The sequence below is a fragment of the Peromyscus leucopus genome, chromosome 20 (assembly GCF_004664715.2).
Source record: "Peromyscus leucopus breed LL Stock chromosome 20, UCI_PerLeu_2.1, whole genome shotgun sequence".
NCBI lineage: Eukaryota > Metazoa > Chordata > Mammalia > Rodentia > Cricetidae > Peromyscus > Peromyscus leucopus.
Window position 1 is genome coordinate 11545215 of NC_051080.1, and position 25040 is coordinate 11570254.

The window sequence follows — 25040 nt, forward strand, 5'->3', positions numbered from 1 at the left end:
CAGCAGCAAGTCAGCCATGGGTCACAAGGATGGCTTTCATGGCTAAAATGTTTAGAATTGCACCTTAGTCTTTCCAGCTGTGGGATAAGATCTGTCTGTGCTTAAAGTGATCCTGCCTTCAATAGAAGCACTGGCTTTTTTCTCTCCCCATTGGTAAGGCCCATCAATGCCCTATGTCTGATGGTTAAGGGGAAGGTTCTGGGTTCTCGATCCATTTTGCAATGACACCAATGTGAATTTTCCCATGGTCCCTAGTGCTTCATGGACTCTCTGACTTGGTTCCATTTCACTGAGTGTGACAACACCTGCCTAGGCATATTGCATTTAGAATTGCAACCTACTCTGGGGCAACATTCCAGATCCAAATTGGCATTTTCAAATTGGTTCATTGGCATTTTCTAAAGCACATGTTTTTCAGCCTATAAAATATACCCACATTGCTGTCTGTTTCTCAAGACCCCACCCCACCGTTCTCTCTCATGGCCTAACCATTTGATAAAGGGCATGTGAACAAACAGTAAAAACATTCCTGGTGACAGCTCTCTGCCACTGTGGACACTGTCCAGTAAATTCGATTAGCATAAACTAGCTCTCGTTTGTCTAAACGGGGAGGCCTATGGCCGTGTCCTCTTGCAAGGTCAGATTAAGTTCTCCCCTGCATCTTTTTTTTACCGCTGCTGGGCTGTTAAAGCTAAGCAATATGAGACCAACTAGCAAAGGAGGCAGGACAAGGCAACATCCTGGCTGCTTGTACACCAGGTAGATACATCCCCCTTTCTCTGCAAACAAGGAGAAAGTGGTAACTCCCGTCTGGGGCACAGATGCATTCCCTTTGCCCTTCAGCTGGGAAGGAGGGAACACTGCCATAAGAAAGACCTTAGTCATTTCACAAACATTTCCTGAGTGCCTTCCAGATGCCAGGCTCTGTGCCAAGTCCTGGAAACATGCTCATGCACAAAATCCAATCTTTGCCCTATTAAGTGAGGAAAGCAGCAGAGTGGCCATTTTAGCATAAGGAAATAATTAAAAGGAAAATATGGACATTGTGGGGTCACGTGGTGAGGACAGGGATGCTGCAGCAAAGCTGAGAGCTGTGGGACTTTAGGGGAAGCGTCTCAAGTTAAGGAATGCCAGTCTTCACCCAGATTAGAAGCTGGCGGCTGGAACTTCCTTGCTATGCTATCTTGGCCAAGGACCTTCACGTATGTGTCCTTACCTGCAACATCAGGATGTTAATAATATAGGCACTCTGCCCTAAGGCTTCTGTGAGGATCAGTGAGGTAGTAATTTAAAATGCTTGGAATATTACCTGAAACGTGTTAAAGTTAGATAATAAAAGCTAACTTCCTGTTCATTCAAGAAAGCATTTTCTGCAAGGCTACTGTGTGTCAGGATGTATTCATGAATTTCACTTGTTTGTTTTCTTATTGTTCATTCCCACTGCAGAATATAAATACTAGGGGCTACTGGCTTTATATCTGTTCATAATTTCATTTTTTTTGTACCTAGTACTGTGCCTGATACAAGAGTTACTGATTACATAATGGGGGAATGAACACAGACAACTAAACACACAGCCTGTGGCCCTCTTGTAAGCTGCAGTCTCAAAAGGTAGTTTCAAAAACTTGCTGGTACAGTAGCATTGCCTTGAGGAATGTTGGAAAAATGGCTGTTGCTCCCATGGGACTGGACTAGACCCTTTGTGTAAGTGAGACAGTTGTGTAGCTTGATCTGCTGGAGGGGGTGGGCTGGCAGTGAGATCGGGATTTATCCCTGGTGTATCAGCAGGCTTTTTGGAGCCCATTGCCTAGGGTGGGACACCTTGCACAGCCTCGATGCAGGGGGAGCGGCTTGGACCCACCTCAACTGAATCAAGCAGGCTCTGCTGACTCCCCTTGGGAGGCCTTACCTTTTTGGAAGAGAGAAGGGGAGGTGGGTTGTAGGCAGGGGAGGTGGAGAGGTAAGAGGAGGGAAGAGTTGGGGATCTGTGGTTGGTATCTAAAATGAATAAAAAAAATCCTTAATAAAAAAAAAAAAAGAAAAATGGTTGTTGCTTGAGTCCACTCTAAAATTTCTTAATTAATTGGCTCGAGGCAAGACTGGGGCTCTATTAGTGTTCCTTAGGGTTCCAGGGTGAGCCCATTGTGTACCTGTGGCTCACTGGAACAGACCAAGGAAGGAACTAATAGGCTGGGGCTGTGCACAATAACACGGGTGTTTTACAAAATAGGGGCTGGAAAAGAACGCAGTGAAAATGCAGCCTGAAGGGACCGTTGCTCTCAGGAAGCAGACTCCCGACAATGTGTGAAAATTACTAAACACGGAGAACAAAACAGACAGGTGACGTTGTTTAAATAAAATACCCCACCTTCCAACTTGGTAAAATTGGGAGGAAAATTCCTTTAATTGCTGCTTATTTCAGAGTGTTGTGTTTACGCCGGGAAAGCCGGGACCCTTTGTTTGCATCTCAGTGTATCTGGTAATTGGTTCCTTTGCAGAACTCTAGTTGAATTAAATCAATTTCCCAGATTCTTGTGTCAGGAATAGCAAGGGAGAGAGGGTGACTCACAGAGGGGACCGTGGTGCCAGCATTGTCACTTTCACCCGAGTCTTAATGAGGCTTTTTGGCAGCTTTGGTGAGAAAAGTTCTTTCCCTGACTAGCACTCTGAGCCTTGAAGGGTAGGGAGAGGAAGGGGAGCGAAGCAGAGCCGAGCTGTTCACTGTGCCTTGGAAAGTCTGATTTCAGAGCACAGCTAACTGTGTGGCCAGGGAGGGCAGGAGCAGCAGGGACAGCTTGAGAACTCATGGAGAGCACACACAGCCAGTGGGGAGATATTTCTGAACAGAGCTGGGAAGCTGTCCCTGGAACTGTCAACTTCTGGGGTGTCTGGTTCTTTCTAATGCCTGCCATAAGTGGTGAATGGCTAATAAACAGGGCTTTAGAAGAAAGGGGGGAGAGAGAGAGCACTAGATACCTGTCAGAAAGCAGAAATGGACAGGTGTCTGGCACTGGAGGGGTGAGGGGTCGGAGCTTGGCCAGGGCCATGATGTGTTCAAAAGTGATGTCCGTCTGTGTGCTGGCGTTCGTGAGCTGTACTTCCGGGACCATGCCGAACGTTGGTCGGCTGAGGGGAGTCCGCCTTAACACCTGCACCACGATGGGCTCCTTGGCGGTTCGAAATGCTTCCACTGCCTCCTCATGGGTGGCCTTTGACAGATCCTTGCCATTGACCTGTGAAGACACAAGGACAGTGCACGTCTCAGAGTAAAGAACACAGAGCCTCCAGCATAGACTGACCGGCACGCATATGAATTGTTTGAAGGAATATTGAATCAGATATTGACATTTTTTGAACTATCTGTCAATATAAGGAATCAACAAATTGGGAATAAAAAAATCACTTTTATATTCTTTATGAAGTACCTGAAGTTGATTAATAAAACACCATCAGAATTATTAATAAAGTTTTAATGGTTTAACACTACATCAGAAAACGTCGGTGAAAATCTTCACTAGACAGAAACTTTGCTTATGTGTGCACACAACACTTAAAAAAATTATCAATCTTTTGTTTACTTAACTGAAAATCCATTTGAAATGTACTTTTTCAGGATATTGCCCAATTTCTTTATATTCTTGTTTATTCAAGACCATGTTATTGAATGCATGCATCGTATTAAACCATAACAATTCAGCATGACCCATCAACCAGTAGCATCAACATCACAGAAAAGATTGGGAACATGCAGAGCCCCTGAATCTATCCCAGACCTGCTGAGTCAGAATTAACATTTTGATAAGACCCAGATGACTCCGACATGCCCCAAATGAGCACTATTCTAAATTCCTTTGAGACAGGACTGCACACCCCTTCAGGATCCTCACCCATTCCAGCACCTAACTTCTTCAAGGTAGCTTCAGACACGAAAGATGGGTGAATTTGTCATCTCCTCTCCCTTATTATCTGCCAACAGTAACAGACCATTTGCATTTTGTGGGACTCTTCCTCGCCTGTCTTGTAAGGGCCAGTGACAGTGTTTGTATAACCCCAACTTTCTTCATAGTTTCCTAATCCTTTCCCAGACTGCTCTTAAATGGTTCCAAACTATTGCAGGACCTCAAATAGGTCCTGATGACAGACCCTGTCAGTAGAGGTTCTTTTAATATCTCTAGACGGCAGAATTATGTGAAATTAATTAATCTTGGCTTTTGTTAATATGAAGAGATATTTAGTTGCAAAATACTGTCCAAAACATCCTAAATGGTGTCATTCCTAGACATTTATCTGAGCCATTGGTTTGTTGGTGAAGCAATGATAACTGCCTGACCACGAGCTGACAAACTCTTAAAGAGCCCCAAGTGTCTCACAAGGAAAGGAACTCATGTTGGCTGTGGAACAATTGCTGACAATCAAATGAGCACATTCTCTCTCTTTGAGTAGACAAAGAAATTGTGTCTGCTCAGAACAAGTGTGAGGCAATGGGGAATGATTCCAGGTGAAAGCATCACATCATATAGAGACAAGTTTAATGACCTAGGATATCTAATTTGCTCAATGGACCCTGAAAGAGTTAATGTGCCCTCAAAAAAATGAGCAATTAAGTTCCCACATTGGCAAAATACGTCCCAGTTCCATTGTTGGATCACTAGGGAGACTCGGAGAACTGATTGGCACTTAGCAACACACACGCACACATTCACCAACTTGTTCGTTCACATTCTGATTCTTGTCTCTGTGTACTGAACTTGGAAAAGGATCCTAAAATTACATTGATACCTCCTTGGAGTGTTTGACTTGGGCAGATAGGATATGTGGACACAGGACCCCCCAAGCACACAGTAATTCATTCCTTGAGTTTGTTCTGGATGACTGTGCCCCAGGGCCAGGGCCACCATTATCTCCCAGAGGATAGATAGAGAATAATAAACAGAGGCCAGAATGTACAAGTATAATCCCATGATGAACATTGTCATCCTCCATGTATTCCAGTATGGTCAGTATTTATGAGTTTCAGATTATGAGAAAGAAGAAGCAACAATGAGCAGCTTCAAGGTCTGAACAGAAGTGACAGTTGCCCACACATCTCCATCTTTTTACCCTTAAATTTAGTGAACTCTTTCCTGCTGTGTTCCACACCATTTCCCCCTGAAAGAACTCCCAGTGTATCCCTACCCATTTGCCCTCTCCTGGAACTTCGTTGCTATGTTACCTTTATGACAGTCTTGCATAAAAAAAAACAACCTCTATCTGACAGTGACAGGGTAAAGTATCACATCCCTTGGAAGGAGCTTCAAGCAATGTCTAAAGACAGGAGAAATGTGTGGTCAGGCTTGCCTCAATCACACATTAAACTCTACTGATGCATAAAGTGTGTCTGTCAGCAAGCAGGAGACAGAAAATGCCATTAATCTAGTTTTTCCCTGAGGTGGCTGGATGTCTTGCCTATGTGTTAACCTAATTTTTATGTTCAGTATTCATACTTGTTTTCGTGACCTTCAAAGCAAGAATGACTTTAAAAACTTAGTTTCTAGAGCCTGGCGTATGCCAGATAAGGTGTATGTCAGACTAGGAACCTCGCCGCTGAAACTTGTGAAAGAGAACAACAATTTAAAACAGGCGAAGCTCTTGCTCTGTAAAGAGACAATGTCTATACATGTCTGATTGAAGCTAGTGGAGATCTCTTCAGAGAAACAGGCAGGAAAGCTGAGAACCAGAGCTCCTCTGGAAACCCTCTCCAATTGGTACCACACCAACCTGCCTAGAAAGCTGCCCTGGAAAGAGCAGTCCGATGGGAAAAAGAAGTCTTGTTCCTCATATACACCAGATCTACAGAACTAGAAGAGGCCAGGGGCTCCAGCGAACTACCAGTACTACATAGAACCTGCTAGAGACAGAGGATCTGAGAACCTCATCCTTCAACTCAGCTCACCTCTACCAGCACACCATCTTCTCTTTATTTCTTATGGTTTTTTTTTTCTACTTTTCCGCTCTTGCATACATGTGTCATGATGGTTTTGCTCTTGTTTGTATATTCCTTGGGGTTTTGTGACCATTCTCCACCCAGTTCACTAGAAGGCATTCTTCAGTATACTTTTCAATCTATCTCATACCCCACCCCCATTCCTATGTCTTTTTTTTTCTGTGGCTTTCTAATCCTCACATCCTCCCCTTCTCTTCACATTGGTGACTTTTCTCAACAGTATTCCAACTTTTCCCTCCTTGCTACTTCACAAAGTTGACCCAAGACTTAATCTTTACCCTTACCCACCCTACTTTCCTCATACTCCTAATCTTATTAACTAAAATTTGAATAAACTCCACATTACCCCAGGTTATTTATCTTCCAACAGTTACTGAAGTCAAAAGGGCCACTGTTATTTATTTGGCTAGTATGATATTTGAAGAGTAGTGATGTTACCTGGGACTGCTCTCCCAGTTAATGTCATATTCAGGGAATAACCCAGAGCTTGCACAAGACACCCTGGGCTCCTGAATTGAGAAATTATTTTCTGAACAACATATTCAACTCTACTATGTCCCAGTATTATATGAAAAATGCAAATACCTCAACTGAAATAAATGTAGTTTATAAAAAATAAACCAAGCAACAAAACAAAAATATGTGTAGCTCCCCCATCCCCCGAAAAAAGACCCTTACACTGCATAACTCCTATAAAAGAGTTATTAGTGTGAGTTAGATGAAAGCACAGGGAACTCAATTATTATGATTATGTTCATTTATATATAGAGAAACATAGAAACTAACAAGAACTTAATGAAATAAGGAAGTCTATGGATGATATGAAAGAGGAATTCAACAAAAAGAAATAGTGGGAAAACATTGTGTTTGAAATGCTGGTGATAAAAAGCACAGTGAGTCAAAAAAAAAAAAAAAAAAACCTTTCTAAAATCTCATTGATAGAATGCATTAATGAGAAGACAGAACATGGGAGCCTGAACATGTGGCAGAGGAACTGGAGCAATCTAACAAGGACAAAGATATTCTAACAATAACAAGGCCCCAGTGAACATCCCAGTATACAAGTCATACTCTGAAAATAACAAACCTGTGTTTATTAGGCATAGAAGTGTAAGCTTGTTTTAAAGGCGTAGAAAACATTTCCAAAAGACTCATAAGGGAACATTTCCCAGAGAAGGAAAGAGGTGCCAAGCCACATATAGGAGACATTTAGGAAACACACAAGAAAAACCAAAACAATCTTTTACCATTATATGATTCCTAAAACAGAACAAAAATCGATTCTTGAAATGAGCTAGAGAGAAACGCTGAAGCACATGGTGCTGGCTGGGTTTATGTCAACCACACAATCTAGAGTCACATGAGAGGACGGACTTTCAAATAAATGGACCCATAAGATTGGGCTGTAGGCAAATCTGTGTGCATTTTCTTAACTAGTAAGTAATATGTGAGGGTTCAACCCATTTTGGGTGGTGCCACCCCTAGGTAGGTGGTCTCCGTGTATATAGGAAAGCAGACTGAGCAAGCCAGTTGGCAGCATTCCTCCATAGACTCTGCACCAGCCCCTACCTCCAAGTTCCCACAGAGGACCCAGGTTCAGCTCCTAGCACCCACCCAGCAAATCATAATCAACTGTAACTCCAGTTCCAGAGGATGCAATATACTCTTCTGGCCTCCAGGGATATGACATTCATGTGGTACACAGAAATACAGACAAAACATATATATATATATATATATATATATATATATATATATATATATGTAGAATTTATATATATATATATATAACCCTTTTTCTATGCTAAAAATCTAAAAAAAAAAAACTTGCTGATTTAATTTTAAAACACACCAAAAAAATTATTCACCATGATCAAATCAGCTTTACTCCATATGTGAAGGTGTGGTTCAAAATATATAATTCAATAAGTGTTATAGATTACATAAATGGCCTCAAGGATAGAAATCACATGGTCATCTTGATAGGCACATAAAAAGCTTTTGACAAAATCTAGTATCTCATCATAAAGTCCTGAAGAAACTTGGGATAGAAGGAACATACCTTAATATAGTAAAGGTTATATATGACAGTACTGTAGCCAATGTTTTATTAAATGAGGTAAAACCCAAAGCTTTTCCCCACTGAAATCAGGCAGAAGACAAGGTTGTCCAATATCTGCACTCATATTCAATATAGCCATGGAAGTCTTAGCTATAGCGATAATCAGGAAAAGCATATAAAAGAGAAACAAATAGGAAAGAAAAAGGTCAAAGTATTTCTATTTACCAATGATGTAATTCTACACATGAGACTAACAACACCAGAAAACTCTGTAGAACAGATGATCACTTTAATCAAAATTGTAGCATATAAAACAAATATGCAAAGATCAGTAATCTCACAGTATACAATGACAAATATATTGGGAAAGAAATCAAGGAAACAATTCCACTCACCAAGAAGAAAACAAACAAAACGCCTTAGAGTAATACTAACCAAAGATGTGAAAAATGACAAAATGGTAACACATACTTGGGTGGCAGGACATAGCAAAACTGAGCTGGAAATGACGAGGAAACTTCCCCTCTGCTGCTTAGCTTCCATAGTGTGAGGAGGTGCTATGCCGACTGATGGGGAAGAGCAATCGTCAGTGGTCTTGCCTCTGGGTAGACCCTGCATGACACAATACTGACCTTCCAGTAAAAATGTGCCTAATGGTACAATAGTGTCATAAATGGTATGGAAGTCATCAAATACCTTCTGACTGAGTTTGAAGCCTGCTCCATAGGAGAGAATTTATGTGTGAAACTGTAAAACTGTAAACCTGCTCAAAAGTCAGTGGATGGGGAAGTCATGAGCCCTGGGAAGAAACCGGTCATTGTAGTGCTGAATGGCCATGACTGTCAAACTGCCATCTAAATATTTATGTTTGGACCCATAGACCTGGGCTGTTCTCGATCTTCGTTAGAGGAGCTTCTTTTTATAGTGAGCACTACTTATTACAGAGAGACATAACTGAGAATAAATGCCTACGAGCGCTTAGCCATAAATGCTACCCCCACCTCAAGGCTCATGTAACATCCCAGAAGAAGGGACATAAAGAATGTAAGAGCTAGGAGAGGGAAGGAGCCATGTAAAATGCTGTCTTCTGGATATGACATGGCCATTGCATTCACCAACTCAAGTAGCCGAGGTCACCGTCATAGGAGCTTTGCAAGATCCAGCCAATCAAAATTCCAGCATGGATAGAGGAGGGGCTCAGCAGGTCTACCCCTGGCTGAGACGCTATTGGCACTTCTTGGCTGTTGGGAAGGGTGAGTCAATTTTCTTTGTGGATATGGTCACTGGTAGGCTTCTAATGCTCGTTTGTGACTCCTCACATGTATGCATATGGGCAGCATATGGACTCAGTGAGTTAAAAACAAAAAAGAAGTCATAAAGTAGCAAAGGGGATATGTTATGGGGATTCCAGGAAAGTTGGATGGTGGCAAGGGGGAGGAGTAGATATGATAAAAATACACCTCACCTATGTATAGAGCTCTCGAAAAAATAAATATTATATTAAAAATGAGCTTCTTTCCACAATCATTCCTTGTGTACTATGGGCTAAGATTAATTTTGACAATTTTAGTCTGTATAATAAAATCTGCAGAAATGTAAAATTTAAAGAAAAGTATTTTAGGATGCAAAAATACCCACTAGTTCTCATGGCAACATTCAATGTATGCCAGTTATATTAATATTTATACAGTAAGATCATTTGCTGTTGATTCTATGACCTGTGCACTTATTTGTTCACAACCATGGCATTTATATGCAAATTTAATTCTTTGCTCTAAGGACAGTCAAATACAATCTTTAAAAAGGACAGTCAATGTAATCTCAACTATCTTACTTGTCTATTGGGTAGTGCCCTTTTCTATCAGTTACCATATGGCTGGCCTCTATTTTCATAAGCCATTTAATATCTCTCAAAGTAAGGAGGTCTCTGACCTTTAAAGGCTCTAATGCCCCATGTGAGCGCCTAGAAAATGTGAGGACTACTAATAATAAACACAGTTTTTTTTCACTTCACTTGAAGTTCATCAACATATTGTTAGCCTTCCAAAAGGTCACCATTTTATAAATTACAGCTTTCACAACAGAAGAAAGAATAGATTAATTAGGATTTTATTCTGGCAGTGGCCTTGCTCAGTTATCTACAGGTATGGCTAGGAGGAATAATATTAGAAAAATAATATCTAACATTAATTCTGTGAAAAAACTGTGCAGCAAATCAATAAATAATTAGTACAAGACCAGTTTTTCAAGTAGTGAGTTTTCAAACCATCAAGGGTTGTGGTGTTTCATGGATCCCGCCCTTATGATTTTGATAAATCACTGTCGTGCCTTCTTCCTCCTTTCCTTCCAGATCCTTCTATAGTCCAATCTTAAATATGATTTTGTATGGACAATGCACAGTGCTTATTTGTTTTGTAATTTAGGACAGGAAGTAGAGAAGCCCTCTAGAGAAGGTACCTACCTGAGTATAAAGCTAATCCTGATGCTTAGTGTAAACATGGTAATATTTCATTGGTAGAAATAGGAAAGCTGATTTTGAGGAAGACAAAAAGGGGACAGAGAGGCTTGGAAGAAAAACTTATGGAAAGATGTGATTTTAAAATATGCCAAGTCACAGGTCAGAGCTTGAAGCCTTTATGCAAAGGGGTTTCATAAGGGGTTACAGTTTGATTCAAGCATGCTGTAGGAAAGAGGACGGACTTCTGTGAAGGGATTTTTGAGAGGGAATGAGTGAGAAATCAAATTTGCCGTATAGCAAATTGTACAATTGCATCTGTCACTCTAACAACTGGAAGTTTGATAAGGATATCTCAAGCATGCTACAGTTCTATTTCAATGAAGTAATTTCAGTTCAATTACAGTACAACTGCAAATATCGGCTTAGTTGGCATTGGGTAACAGGCTGGTCATTTTCAGAGGGTGAGGACTATGACCTGAAAAGGTATGTAAGCCACTTGACTCAAGGTAAGTGGGAAAGGAGACACACTATGAAAAAAAATAGGATGCCAGATAGTCCAAGGCAAAGAAGAAGAGTGGAGATGCCAAGCATAAAGTTCCAGGACAAGTAGAGGCATGGGGTTATCTTCATGCCCACTAAATAGTGGAATGGGGCTATCCTCGGGCAGACTAGACAGTTGGAGTGGGCTATGCTCATGCAGATTAAATAATGGTGGAGGGCTCTTTATCGGGGGGCATGGGGCTATGCTCATACAGACTAAATAGTGGTGTGGTTATATGCTCATGGAGACTAAATTGGGGGCTAGATGCCAGTGAATATTCTTAACTGAATCAAGTATATATTCTGATGACCCAGTGAACACATGTGATGGGGTGCTGATATCTGATTGCACAAAGTTGCTCCCCCAGTCAGTTCTACATTGACAAATAGTTCTAAGATTATGTATCTGAGTGACGACTTATAATAAGCATATAGAAGTTTTTAGATGTATGAAAAGTAAATGTCATGTTTTTAAAAGTAATTAGTTTTTCATTATATTGGTGGCACAATCTTAAGTGGATAAAAAAAACTTCACTATTTGGGAGTCAATGCAAAAGATGTGTGAATTCATTTGTTATGGCAGATGGACTAATTAATTTATAGCAACCTGTGAATGTAAGTAAAAAAAGGCAGCTTTTCATATATAAACCATAGTATGGTAACGTTTGACAAGGCTGCTGTTTAGTGGGATCATCTACACTTTGGATGCATTGCAAAAACTGATCACTCATTATGACACTTTCTAGGGGCCGATTGTCTCCACTTGGATACATGGATGCAAGCTGCTCCTGTTTGATTTTTTTCCCTTGACATCCAACCTCATACACAATTCTCTTGAATACCAGGAAAACAACTGACTCCCTACTTTTGAGTTCAAAGAAGTCACCAGTGATTGGCCAGTTCTAGAATTAGTTATTTGGGGCTGACGAGAGTTTCAACCCCTCTATGCCTCTTAAGAAAAATAAAGGTTTCTAAGCATCTATATCTGAAAGAGACTAAAGAATACTTAATAAGCTGCACCTGGAGGCAAAGTGTTCGATGCCAGCACTTGGAAAGCAGAGGCAGGTGGCTCTCTGTAAGTTTGAGACAAACCTAGTCTACATAACAAGTTCCAGAACAGCCAGGGCAAATAGATTCTGTCTCAAAAATTAAAAAAAAAACCCTCAAAAAGGGAAGTATAGATACCAGGGCTTATGTACATCTCCTACTCAATTTCAGATTAAAAATCTAAAAGACCAGAATGTTATAATTCTGTTTGGACATGATGCTTCACCTGGTTAACTTATGGGACCTTTTACATTTTCTCCTAACTGGGGTTCATTAATTTTGCCTAAAGCTCAAAAGTGAAAGTATTTATTTTTATTGATATTAAACTCTCTATGAGCTAACTAGAGAGGTGCTACAAATCATGCTTTAGTGGCATGTCACAGAAATGGGAAGTGATACTTCAATTCCTATTAAAATATTTGACATGAAAAAATAATTCAAAATAACCAAATCTTTATTCATTAAAATACTTCTGACACAATTTTCAAATTAGCTTGAAATAATTTCAGCACATGCTTTTTTTTTTTTTTCCTTTTCTGAACTTTAGCATGTTGATTCCCTGAGGACACCTGTTATGAAAGCTGAGTGTCATATATGGTATAAAACATAGTAAAAGGAACTCATGAATCGTGATGTATGAAGTCATACACTGAAGGCTGGGTGTGCTTGCACACACATATACACCCAGCACTTTGGAGACTGAGCAAGGGTTGCAAGTTTGAGGCCAGCCACAGATATATAAGCAAGATCTTTTGTCAAATACATTTAAAAAAATATGAAGAAAACCTCTTGAGAGAGTGACTAAAATTAACTTTAATTTTTTTTATAAAAAATGTTATCAGTGAGCGAAACAATTTGTGCTGAGTAGGTTTATAGTCACTAATCATGTAACTAGTATGTAAAAGCATAGACTGCATTGACCTTTACATCCATTGTGTTCGGTGTCTTCCTCAGATAGTCCAGTGGCTGGGCTTTTGGAGGATTATATAGTTGATACCCATGTGATAAAATGGGCAGGCTTACCCCGAAGTGGGCCTGACACTTCTTTTGTCTTGTCTGGACAATGAGGGAGAGCTGGCTTTACTTCCTTGTGTAGGAGTCTGCCACAGATTTCTTGGAGCTCTGAAACTCGCAGGTGCTGTGGAATAATTCTCTTGTACACTGTAAAGATTTGTCACTTGAATTGGCTTAATAAAATGCTGACTGGACTGTAGTCAGGTGGGGAGTGTAGGTGGAGCGACCAAACTAAGAATGCTGGGAAGCAGAAGGGTGGAGCCAGGAGTTACCAGCCAGACACAGAGGAAGCAAGAGGTGAAAGTACTGGTAAGCCACTGGCCATGTGGCGATACATAGATTAATAGAAATGAATTAATTTAAGATGTAAGAACTAGCTAGTAACAAGCCTGAGCCATAGGCCAAACAGTTTGTAATTGCTATTAAGCCTCTGATTATTTTATAAACTGCAGCAGGACCAAGCAGGACAGAGAAAAGGCTCTGGCTACACCCAGGTTTCAGGCACATGGTTGGCCTAGATAATGCAAATTCCTTACATTGGAACCTCCTGCGCTGTCCACTGATTTGCAATGTTTCTGTGCAGAAAAGAGTAATGGTGTGTTGGGTGCAGACTCTGTCAAGTCAACAGTTGCTGGTCTCTTGGATGTCTCTGTGTGTGCTGCATGCTCTGGACTTGTATGCTACCCCAATAAAGACCATTGCTTAAATGATAACTTCTGACATCTTTGGATCCTCACTTGCTAAGTGCTTTGTATGGCACTGTGGTGGTTTGAATAAGAATGGCCCCCATAGGCTCATATATTTGAATGCTTGGTCATTAGGGACTGGCACCACTTGACAGGCATTAGGAGGTTATGGCCTTGTTCGGGGAAGTGTGTCACTGGGGATTGGTTTTGGGGTTTCAGAAGCCCAAGCCAGACCCTTTGGCACTGTCTTCTTCCTGCTGCCTGCAGATCCTTACGCAGAACTCTCAGCTCCTTCTCTAGCACCATGTCTGCCTGTGTGCCGCCATGCTTCTTGCCATGATGAGAGTGGACTAAACCTCTGAAACTGTAAGCCAGCTCCACTTAAATGCTTTCCTTTGTAAGAGTTGCCTTGGTCACATTGTCTCTTCACAGCAATACAACACTGACTAAGACACACACCTTACACATCAACAACCTAACAAAACTGACAAGGTTCAAATAAATTACATATGTGATCCTATTGAAGACTTCCAGCAATCCAGAGAGACTTTTACAAAATTATGATTCAGAAGACTGAAGCAGGAAGGTAGCAGCTTCTTGTTAGGCTTATGCTACCCAGTAAGACCTGGTCTCAAAACTCCCCAATGGGGGACACAGCATTACAACAATGGTCCAGCCTGCTGCTCCTTGACCTACCCACAGTTCACTCTGATAGAATTTCTCAGACATAAGCAATGCTCACTTTTTCTTTCATGTTCAGATGTAAGGAATCTGTGGTGATCTTTTCAAAACTGTTCATGAATCAATTCATAAGCATGCTTATAAAACCTCTTGGGGCCACACCTTTCACAACCACTTTTTCCTGTGTTGTCTTTCTTTGTCTTATATTTGAATCAATCATTTCTTCTGTCCTTTTCTTAGCTAGTTGCTGAACTTGATGCAGCCACATTTGGTATTTAACACATCCCAAGTCCTATACATGGCCTCTGCAAGCTTCCCACTTCCTGTATGCGGCTTGCTCACCCCTGATGAGGAGACATTCTTCTCCCCGAGTGGCTTTCGGGTTCCCAGTGCCTGCTGTGTTTTGTTCACATCCCTGGCTCACCTTCCAGGTCTATAGGTAAAAATGACTTTTGTCGGAGCGTTTCCCTATGCCTCTCACCTTCTCCAAGTTTGTCAGAGGATAATGGGGCACAGGATAAAAATGAATTGCACGTTTCCAAGTTGTAAGTAGATACTGAAAGAACTCACTACACAAAACCAAATGCATTCCACAACTGATATGGTAACTAGATTAAATCATTTTTTCCCACAGTGCAATATATACTAAAGCACTGTGTGATAACCCATAAATAGGTACAAGTATCCTTTATCAACTAAAAATCAAACAAATAAAGACCTCCTTTTACTGCTCTTCCCTAGATTTTTTATTTGCCAACATCTCTTCATTTTTCCCTACCATCACATCTTCTTCCACTTAATTATTTGTGGGTGTCCAAAACTCTGACCAATGTAAGTAGCCCCCTAGATTGGCCATAGTGGCACAATTTGCAGCATCAGCATTCAGAAGATGAAGTAAAACGAGGATTATGAGTTCGAATCCAGCCTGGATTACACAATGAGACTTTGTCAAAAAACAAAACAACAACAACAAAAACAAATGAACCAATAAAAAACTTTGTGTTTTGAAAAATTCCTAATTTAAACAATAACAACAAAGAAGGCCAGAGAAAGCTGAAATGTGTGTCTGTGTGATTTAATTTCACTGTTAAAATTACTAATGGCTAAAATGCAATTGCTAAAGCCACAATGTCAAGGGAAGCTAACATGTAACTCTTGTTGAGATTATATAGCAGTTTTGAAGTTCTCTTGGAGATGATGTTTAGTTATTTTGTAGAACATTCCTCCATTTGATGTCATCTGGCATTTTCTTTTATTAGATTCAGATGATGTATTCTTAGAAGAAATACCGCAGGAACCACCTTGTATCCTCCGTCCCTCCCATTAGGAGCCAAGTTACATCTGTTTGCTACTGGTAGTCAACCTTTATGACCTGATGCGGAGAATCTAAAGCCAATGTTAACTAATGTCAACAGTTTTGGAATGTAAGTGAATGATACTTGAGAATTCTTTGTGTGCTTCTTGGAACTTTTTTTTTTTTAAATTTATACATGTATACATTTAGATCATGTTCCCCCAACGCCTTCCCCACCAACCTTCTCCTGATTTTGTGCCTATTTTAGTAACAATATAATGAGTTCAGTTATTGTTGTTCAGATGTGCATGGGTCTGGGGCCATCCAGGAGGGCATGGAATCTACCGTAGATCACACTTGCTGCAGATTGTGGTGGCGCACGCCTTTAATCCCAGCACTCAGGAGGCAGAGGCAGGTGGATCTCTGTGAGTTCAAGGCCAGCCTGGTCTACAGAGATAGTTCCAGGACAGCCAGAGCTAAGCAGAGAAACCCTGTCTTGAAAAACAAAACAAGACTGCTAAAGAAAATTGACTTTCCTTTCCTTAGCAGCTATCGACCGCCATATCCTCAGCTAGGGCTCCACCCTTCGAGTCCTCCTCTGTCCATGCTGCTGCTGACTGGGTTGGTCTTGCACTGCTCTTGAGTAGGCATTCAGAGCTGCTATGGTTGCATGAGCACACTAATTTGCACCAGTCTCTCATGATCACTGGCTTGTACAATTTTTCTATCTCCTGTTCCCTGGTATTCCCTGTGCCTTGGAAAGGGGGCTTTTATGGAGATGTCCTGTTTAGGGCTGAGCACTGAACAGGCACCTATTCTCTGCACATTGACCAATCACAAAGCTCTGAATTGACTGCCATCTTGGAACTTTTTGATGAGTAAAAATTATGACAGATTGAACTTTTCCAAAACTATTGTTTTGTCATTAGTTAAAAATGGATATATGCGGGCTGGAGAGATGGCTCAGTGGTTAAGAGCACCGACTGCTCTCCCAGAGGTCCTGAGTTCAATTCCCAGCAACCACATGGTAGCTCACAACCACCTGTAATGAGATCTGGTGCCCTCTTCTGGCCTGCAGGGACACATGCAGACAGAACACTGTATACATGATAAATAAATAAATCTTAAAAAAAAAAGAAAAGAAAAGAAAGAAAGAAAAAATGGATATATGCTAAAACCATTTAGATTTCCCAAATAATTATAAGGAATTGGCTAGTGAAGAGCCTCTGACCATGTTTGTTTCTTTTTCCACATATCTTTTAAATATTTTTACGATAAGAATTTTTTTTATTAAGAAATTTTCTATTCATTTTACATACCAGCAACAGATCCCTCTCTCCTCCTTCCTCCTGCCCCCAGCCTTCCTCCTCAACCAACTCCCAATTCCCACCTCCTCCAAGGCAAGGCCTCCCATGGGGAGTCAGCAGAGCCTGGTACATTCAGTTGAGGCAGGTCTAAGCCCCTCCCCTCTGCACCAAGGCTACACAAGGTATCTCACCATAGGCACTAGATAAGATTTAAAGTCGAGTGTGTGTGTGTGTGTGTATGTGTGCCAACTGTATGTAGGTGTCATCTGAGGCCAGAGGAGAGTGTGGAATCCTTTGGAACTAGAGTTACAAGAGGTTATGTAGCTGCCCAAATGGATGCTAGGAACCCAGCTTAGGGTCCTCTGGAGGAGTAGCCAATGCTCTTAACTGCTGAGCCATCTCCAACCCGCCCCCCCCTTTTGCATGCCTATGAAGAAACACAGCCTCACTCCTGTAATTGATTTTCTGTCTTCTATGAATGTGAACATGCACGCACATGCACAAACTCACATCCCTATAGGCAAAAATCCAAAACTGGTATCACCAACTTTATCACTGTCATAACAATTCATTTGGTGAATATCACCAAGCATCCTGTTCTTCTCCAAGCTAAGCTGTTTAAAAAGATAAATGGCTGCCTCCTGGCTAATTGTGGGAGTTCTCTCATTGCTACAAAAAGACATTTTATATCTTGAGTGGCTCTATAAGCAGTGAGTAATGACTGAAAGTCCATGGAGAGGAGTCCACCGATGAAATGATAGGATAACCACTATGGCCTGACCTTTCACTTCCTAGGATAATGTACAGCTCATGCAGGTGGTTATTAATAACCGATCTGTTGAGTCTTTGACATATCAGACCCAACTATCTCAAACTTAATGAGAAATTCTGCTGGAGACATAGCATTGTGTGAAACAGGTCCGAGAATGAAAAGACAAAAGCCACAAACAAGGGAAACAGCATTAAAATCAATTCTAAGTTTGCACAAATAACAAAATTTCATTGCAACTAAACAACCCATTAAAAAGCTGCTAGTAGTTAAATTTATTTTTTCCAGTGTGCTAAAGAAAAGGAAATATGCTTCTGGCCCTTGGGGGAAGTCTTGCTCTGATCTTTGTAACCAGAGCACAAATGGTTGTAAAAACAACAACAACAAAATCCAACAAGGTTGTACCACCTAGGCAAGACCTGCACAAGGCTGTGACCCTCAACATGTACCATGGTGAGGGAGGGATTCAGGAGACTGTCCCATACTCTGGGGAGCTACAGGTAGTTAGTAGTTGCTGAGGGAAGGTGAGTTATATTTCTTAGAGGTATAACTACTGGTAAGATAGCCTTGTTTAGTAAATAACTTTGCCCCCATGTTCATGTAGGCGACCCTAATTAAAGGCATTGGGCCACCAAAGGGGGAATAGGACATGTAAGTTGGGAGTGGACTTGTTGGGAAGAAGAAAGGGCTGTGGGGTTATAAGAGAGGGTAATAGGGGAAATATGATCAAAGTATATTATGTACTTAAATGTATTCTGTCCAAGATCATGCCTAGTTTATTGTTTATTGCTTATGTTTGAAACTCAAGTTTTATATTTCAAGAAATTAATGAAGTTAGACACATAGTCAGGAATAAAATTGCAAAGATTTTAATGGCAGTGTTAACAATTCTTTGGGACAACGTGGTGTCACTCCAACCTTTGACCCAGGAGATGGACCTTGAACAGTGAAGAGATTTATAAACTGCCAAAATAAAGGGAAGGAATCCTGAATTGAAGGCATGGAAGGGCAGGTCTTCTGAGGACTGTGTGGAGGGTACAGAGAAGCCAAGAGTGGAGGCTGACAAGGATCCCATTGCCTTCTGCAGGCCATGCTGAGGGGTTTGTTTGCAACGCCTTTCCTTTGAGAACTACAAGGTCTCATTTATATTTATGAGAATCACCTAAAGGTTGTGGTGAGAAGTAACTGAATGGAAGCAGAGAAATCACTAGGAAGGAAATAGGGAGATGTGGTATGTGCCTGTGCGGAGGCTAGGCAGCATAACAAACTCTAAATGAGAGAAGATATTGAAAGCGTTGTGAAATGGAGCTTGGATACTCCCATTCATCTTATTCTTGTGGGTCAAATCACATAAGCAACTTTCCACGCAACCTTGCTGTGTTTTGCCCTCTGATCAGTTAAGTTCACATTGAGCAGGAATGTGAACTGTGAAATTTAAAAGCAAATCATAAAACCATAAATGTATTCTATATAGAAGTGCATCTTTTGCCAGCTTCCAACTTTAGTGATTGCTTTAGAAAATACATACTTGCAGAAAGTACCTACTTCTAGTAGCCTAAACTCTGATCTTTTGAGTTTTATCCACCTGGCTAAGTAGGAGATTGCCACACTATGAGTCTATATCTATCTATCTATCTATCTATCTATCTATCTATCTATCTATCTATCAATCAATCAATCATCTTTTTCCTTCCCTCCCTCTTTCCACATGCTTTATAAGGACCTCTTTCAAAAGATATCCCATGGGATATAAACTGTTCCAAGTGGAATATGTAATAGTTTTAGAACAAGAAGAGCATTACTAGAAAGGACTTGTATGGTCCACTTCTCCACCAGGGGCATCTCTAGCCTAGAGCCTAAAGGAGGAAAGGGATTTCATACCAATGTGAAAGGATGGACCCAAATCTGAACAAATTGCCACCATTTTAGGAGGGGCAGGAACTTAAATCATTTATAATAATCAAGTCTGACACTTGAATATACTCTGGTACCTGGTAGAACTCAGTCTATGATGTAAACCCACTATAGAAAGGCCAGGGCCATAGGGGAGTTTCAAAGCATTGACATCCACAGGTCAAACCTGCTCAATGTCTTCTTTGCCACTTTCTCAAACTCATAGGTTTAGAAAAGAAATAGTTTATATTACTTAAGGATGGAAGGGCTGGAGAGACAGCTCAGTGGTTAAAAATGTGTGTTCCTCTTCCAGAGGACCTGGGTTCTATTCCCAGCTCCCATACTGGGCAGCTCACAATATCCTATAGCTGTAGTACTCAGAAATCTGGCCTCTCCTTCTGGCCTTTGTGAGTAGTGGACACATGTGGTGCGTGCGTGCATGTGTATGTGTATGTGTGTGTGTGTGTGTGTGTGTATGTGTGTGTACATATATATGTATACATATGTAGACCGATAAATATATACAATATACATACAAACACACACACCATAAAAGGAATAAATCTTTGAAAAAGAGAAAATATAAGGCTGTCAGATACAAAAATGAAGACATTTAAAATAGCAACTATGCCTGTTCAAGGTCTGTCCTGGAGCACATGTGGCATGACACTGTCAGCTGGGAGGAAGTGCAGATGTAAATACTACCTGGGTGCTCATCCCTTTTCTGTAGAAAACACAGTCAGTGAGGCATTCAAACAGAAAGACTATCAAGGAAACAGCAGCGGGACCGTAGGCAGATCTGCACTTACTCAGGGCTCTGGGTCTGTTCAGGCGTGTGCAGGAACAAGGAGGCAATGGTTTTGGGAGCGGGACTTTGTGAGCACTTGGCTTCTTCTCCCTACTACTTGTGTCTATGCAGTATACACTATGGGATTGTCATACATACTTTGTCTTTTTTTTTTTTTTTTGGTTTTTCGAGACAGGGTTTCTCTGTAGCTTTGCGCCTTTCCTGGAACTCACTTGGTAGTCCAGGCCGGCCTTGAACTCACAGAGATCCGCCTGCCTCTGTCTCCCGAGTGCTGGGATTAAAGGCGTGCGCCACCACCGCCCGGCCATACTTTGTCTTTTGTGAACAGAGTGTCTTAATAGGCTCTACGTATGCCCTAGGAAGTGAACAAAACAGGGCAACAGGCTGGATGTAACAGCAAATAGAGTCATCATGTTCTTAAACTGCCACAAAACATCTCAGTCCTAATACTGTGTATTTTGTTTTGTTGTATTTGGAAGAATGTGGAAAAGGGTAAATTGTGTAAATTTACTTCCTTCAAACAATTAACATCTTTATGCTTTTGAAATAATTTTCAGCAGATAAAACGATTCTGCCAAGGCCTGGTAAAACCTCTCCATTGTTCCGTGTCTGCACAAATTGCTTTGCATCTCTGATGATTTTATGTACATTTAATCACTAAAGATTAATTATGTGGCATACGGAAAGCGGTGAAACATTGCGAGAGAACTCCAGTTTAAGTGCACATGCAGCTAACTTGTGGCTTTTTAGAACAATTTTAATTAAAAGTACTAGAAGAATCATCAGGCTGAAAATATTAGGAGCTCTGGGATGGATGGGCTTAGCATAGCTAATTAATTGTATATTTAATCAAAGCAGCCTTTGGCTGTAATTAATAATCTATTTTCCTCTGGTAGTAAATATTGTAGTTCTGTGAAACAGAATTTATAATTTGTGGGATGCCGTATGCACAGAAGAGCGAGACGGAACATAGCATCCCGCACCAGCTTTCTAGGCAAGACTGGCTCTGTTTGTTTAGAGAGGGTACGATCTCTATCTCTTTCACTAGATTTAAATGTCATCTCATGGTGGCAGCTTATAAGCAGCTATCCCAGAATAACTCAGACATTTCAAAGGTATAAGAACAATCCAGAGTAGCAGATATAATGCTAAGTGAATTCTGATCTTTTTTTTTTTTTTTTGTGGCGAGGGTGGGGCCAGGAATCACATACTTTAAAGAGCAGCCCTATCTAGAAAACATTGCTGGGATAGGGAGACTCAGCATTAAACAAGTCTTTTCCTCACTTCCCCTTTAAAGGTCAGGGTGAGGCTCAGAGATTTCCACTATCTGCAACTTGAAATCACAGGGTGAAAAGCGTTCTCTTCCTTGAAGCAACCTAGCTATTGCTTAGAGGGGTAAACTTGCATTATTCTCATACATAAATATACACACACACACACACATACTTGCATGTACACACCCCTCTACTTTTCAAGAATTCATGCATGGCATAGTATATAGTACATGTTTGCTCTTCTGACCCTTTCATTAACATTTGTGAGAGAAACTGTAAATTGGGAGGTAATCATGTGCTTCAGATGATCTAAGGCTTCCTTTTCTGCATTGTCCAGAAAGCAAGATTTAAAATTCTAAGAACTTTGCATAGAAAAGAGACAGTCTAGTAAATTACTCTTAGGTTGTAGGCATCCCTTCCTTGTACAGGTGTTTCATGATATGAGCCTTTACTAGCACTCTGTCTTTAATATTTTTTAAGATGCTTATGTATGGTATTGGACTTACAGGTTGTTGAATAAATAAAGCTTTAACCTAAAAAAAAAAACCCATCATTTCAGATAATAGAGAACATATTACTTTGTATGCATCTGATACAATTGCTTAATACGCTAATCAATTCATAGCATAAGTTCCATTTTTTCTGGGGTTATGTGGTCTTCATATGAATATGTATGAAAGCAACAGATATGAATCAGGTCATTAAAATTATATCAAGTGAAAATATTTTATTCATCCTATGCTGGTGGGCATAATGAAGGCCTAGGAACCAAAGAACAGAACAAAACATAGAAAGGAAATTTTCCTGGGTTCTCAAAGGCCATCATTAACAGCACATGACCAAACATAACTCTTATGAAATACATGATGATGTGTTTAGTGCTTAGCATGTCTAGAGCAGAGCATGCAATTTCCAGAGAGAACAAAAAGCATCAGTGGTAATTAGAAACACAAGATAGCCTTTTCTCTTTTATTTTTTCTTGTGTGTGTGTGTGTGTGTGTGTGTGTGTGTGTGTGTGTGTAACTTAGAGCAGTAAAGTGGCAAGTGTGGTAGTGTCGTGATACTATATAGGGACATGTTAAAGGGCCTGATGGTACCCATGCTTTCTCTGAAGCATAGCATGTCACTTTGAGTGCAGAACCCTATCCTGCCCTGTTCTTTTCAAACTCTGAGACTATTCCTCTAATAACTCAGGCTGGAGTCTGAGGTCTACTGCTGATACCGAGAAGATGGGTTGGGAGAGGTATGATCCCACCACTATGCGTGTGGTAAGAAGATCTTGAAATATGTGTGGTGATTTGTGTGGCAGGAGTTCAGAATCCTGGTGGTGGGACAATCCTGAAGAGAGGAGATTCTGCACACTGGTGAACTCATGAGATAGTGCTCCTGTAAGGGGGCAGGGTAATAGAAAATACATCTATTTTTTAAATGTTCTGAATTCCTACTCTGTCTCATAAAATAATAATATGGAAGTCACATATAAAGAATAAACGATATGTAAGCTAAAGCATTATAAACTATATAAGCTATTCTTTGACTTTGTAATCAACACGAATTCTAAAGGACTCTATTCAGTGGTTATCAGTGCATCTGTGAACTACAACTTTGGGAAATGTACACATGTAGAGAACGCTTGCTGGCTTTTTTCTTTTCATTGTACAAATCTAAAGGATAAACATCACACAAAGAGAAACATTGAGTTAGTAGTCTGAGGACTTGTCTTCAGTTTGGCCCTACAATTTGCTCTAGAGTTAAATTTGGATTTCTCATTCTGGAGCCCTCAGTCTACAATGTCTCAAATTTACGTGAAGTCATTACTAATGAGAGGAATTAGTGCTTCATACTTATAATCTATCCTGCAATTTGTAAATTAATTAGTTAACCAGCATTTATCTCACTGCCCACAGGAGATTTAAGTATTATCCACATCTTCAATAAGAGATAAATATTGGTTTAATTGATTTTTACCAAGGTCATACCACAAGTGGTAAAGCTGGGATTAAAAGTCTTGACTGCCTCCCGGCACTCTGCTTATGGCACCAAGAAATATTTCTCCTTTGTCCTCCAATACCTACATTAGTTAATCACTGTATAGTATATACAAAATGATTGTTCACTTAAAATTTGGGTTTTATATTCTGAGGGAAAAACCACTTTTCATCAAAATCAATGCTAGCAAATATAAACTCTTACTGATTTTCAAGCTTTTTAAGTATGTCTGAGTCTGTTAAAAGCCAGAGCACAGAACAATGGGTCCCTGTGAAGTGTTGAGTTCAGAAGCTGAGAACTATGGCGGATTGATGACGCCATTAAAATTTTACCAATGACCTAGATTCATCAAACAGCAAGCTAAGATTTCTACGTTAAAGAGGAAAATTAGAAATCTCAGAAAAATACTCCAAATGGATGAAGTCTGTACTTTCCAGAGAAAATGATAAATTTACTTTAGAGAGTGGTGGGTTCCTCTCAGGGCCTATGTCAAACACTGAGCACATTGCTGGGGTTCCAGATAGGGAGGTAAGTTCATCTACTGCTTCACCACGCTGGTGACAGCTCTTTCCCAGTGTGGAAGAGATTTCCTACATGACTGAACTGCCTACTGAAGAGCACAGTGTCCTAAGGCTGTGTTTTCTCAGCTGTGGCATTGGCAGGGTTTTGTGATAGGTAGTCCTTTTTCTTCTTAATGAGGGACAGTGCTATGTACTATGGCCATGTAGCAGCATCTCTAACCTCCACTCACTAGATTCTAGGAGCACATGGCCTCTCCCACAGTTTGTGACCACATGTTTCCAGACATGATGGAATAGCCCTTCAAGTTAAGATTGTACTCAGTTCAGAATCACTACATTAAGCCTCCTGTTAATCATGTTTTCCTGTTTTCTAAAAGGCTGTTGAAGTCAGTTACTATGTTTACTCAATGAGCACTGCTTTCTAATTCCCATTTGAGAACACCCTCACCCCTTGTCTGTGGGACATTGCCTAACCTTGTTAAAAGGGTTAAGCTCAATGAGGAAGTACTGCTGGGAACATGACACAGACTGAGCCTTATTTTGTTTCCACAGTTTTAATTACTAAGCAAAAAGGCTTTGGATAATCCAGATGTCAATAGATGAGTCTTATGAGTTAAATATGTAAATATATGGTCTAATATGCAAATATGTGTTTTGCATAATACCTAATTTTTGAAATTCTATTCATAAATTATATTTTTAAGAGTCTACAAT

The 25040-nt window shown here is 40.4% G+C and overlaps 1 protein-coding gene across 2 annotated transcripts in view; it reads right to left on the reverse strand.

The window, feature by feature from the left end:
* Window positions 1-25040, reverse strand: part of Pdzrn4 (PDZ domain containing ring finger 4) — a 368271-nt gene that overhangs the window by 74137 nt on the left and 269094 nt on the right. For both annotated transcript variants that reach the window (XM_028869265.2, XM_028869266.2), the window contains one exon: window positions 2977-3233. In XM_028869265.2, the coding sequence (XP_028725098.1) occupies window positions 2977-3233 (257 nt within the window). The remainder of the gene's footprint in view (window positions 1-2976; window positions 3234-25040) is intronic.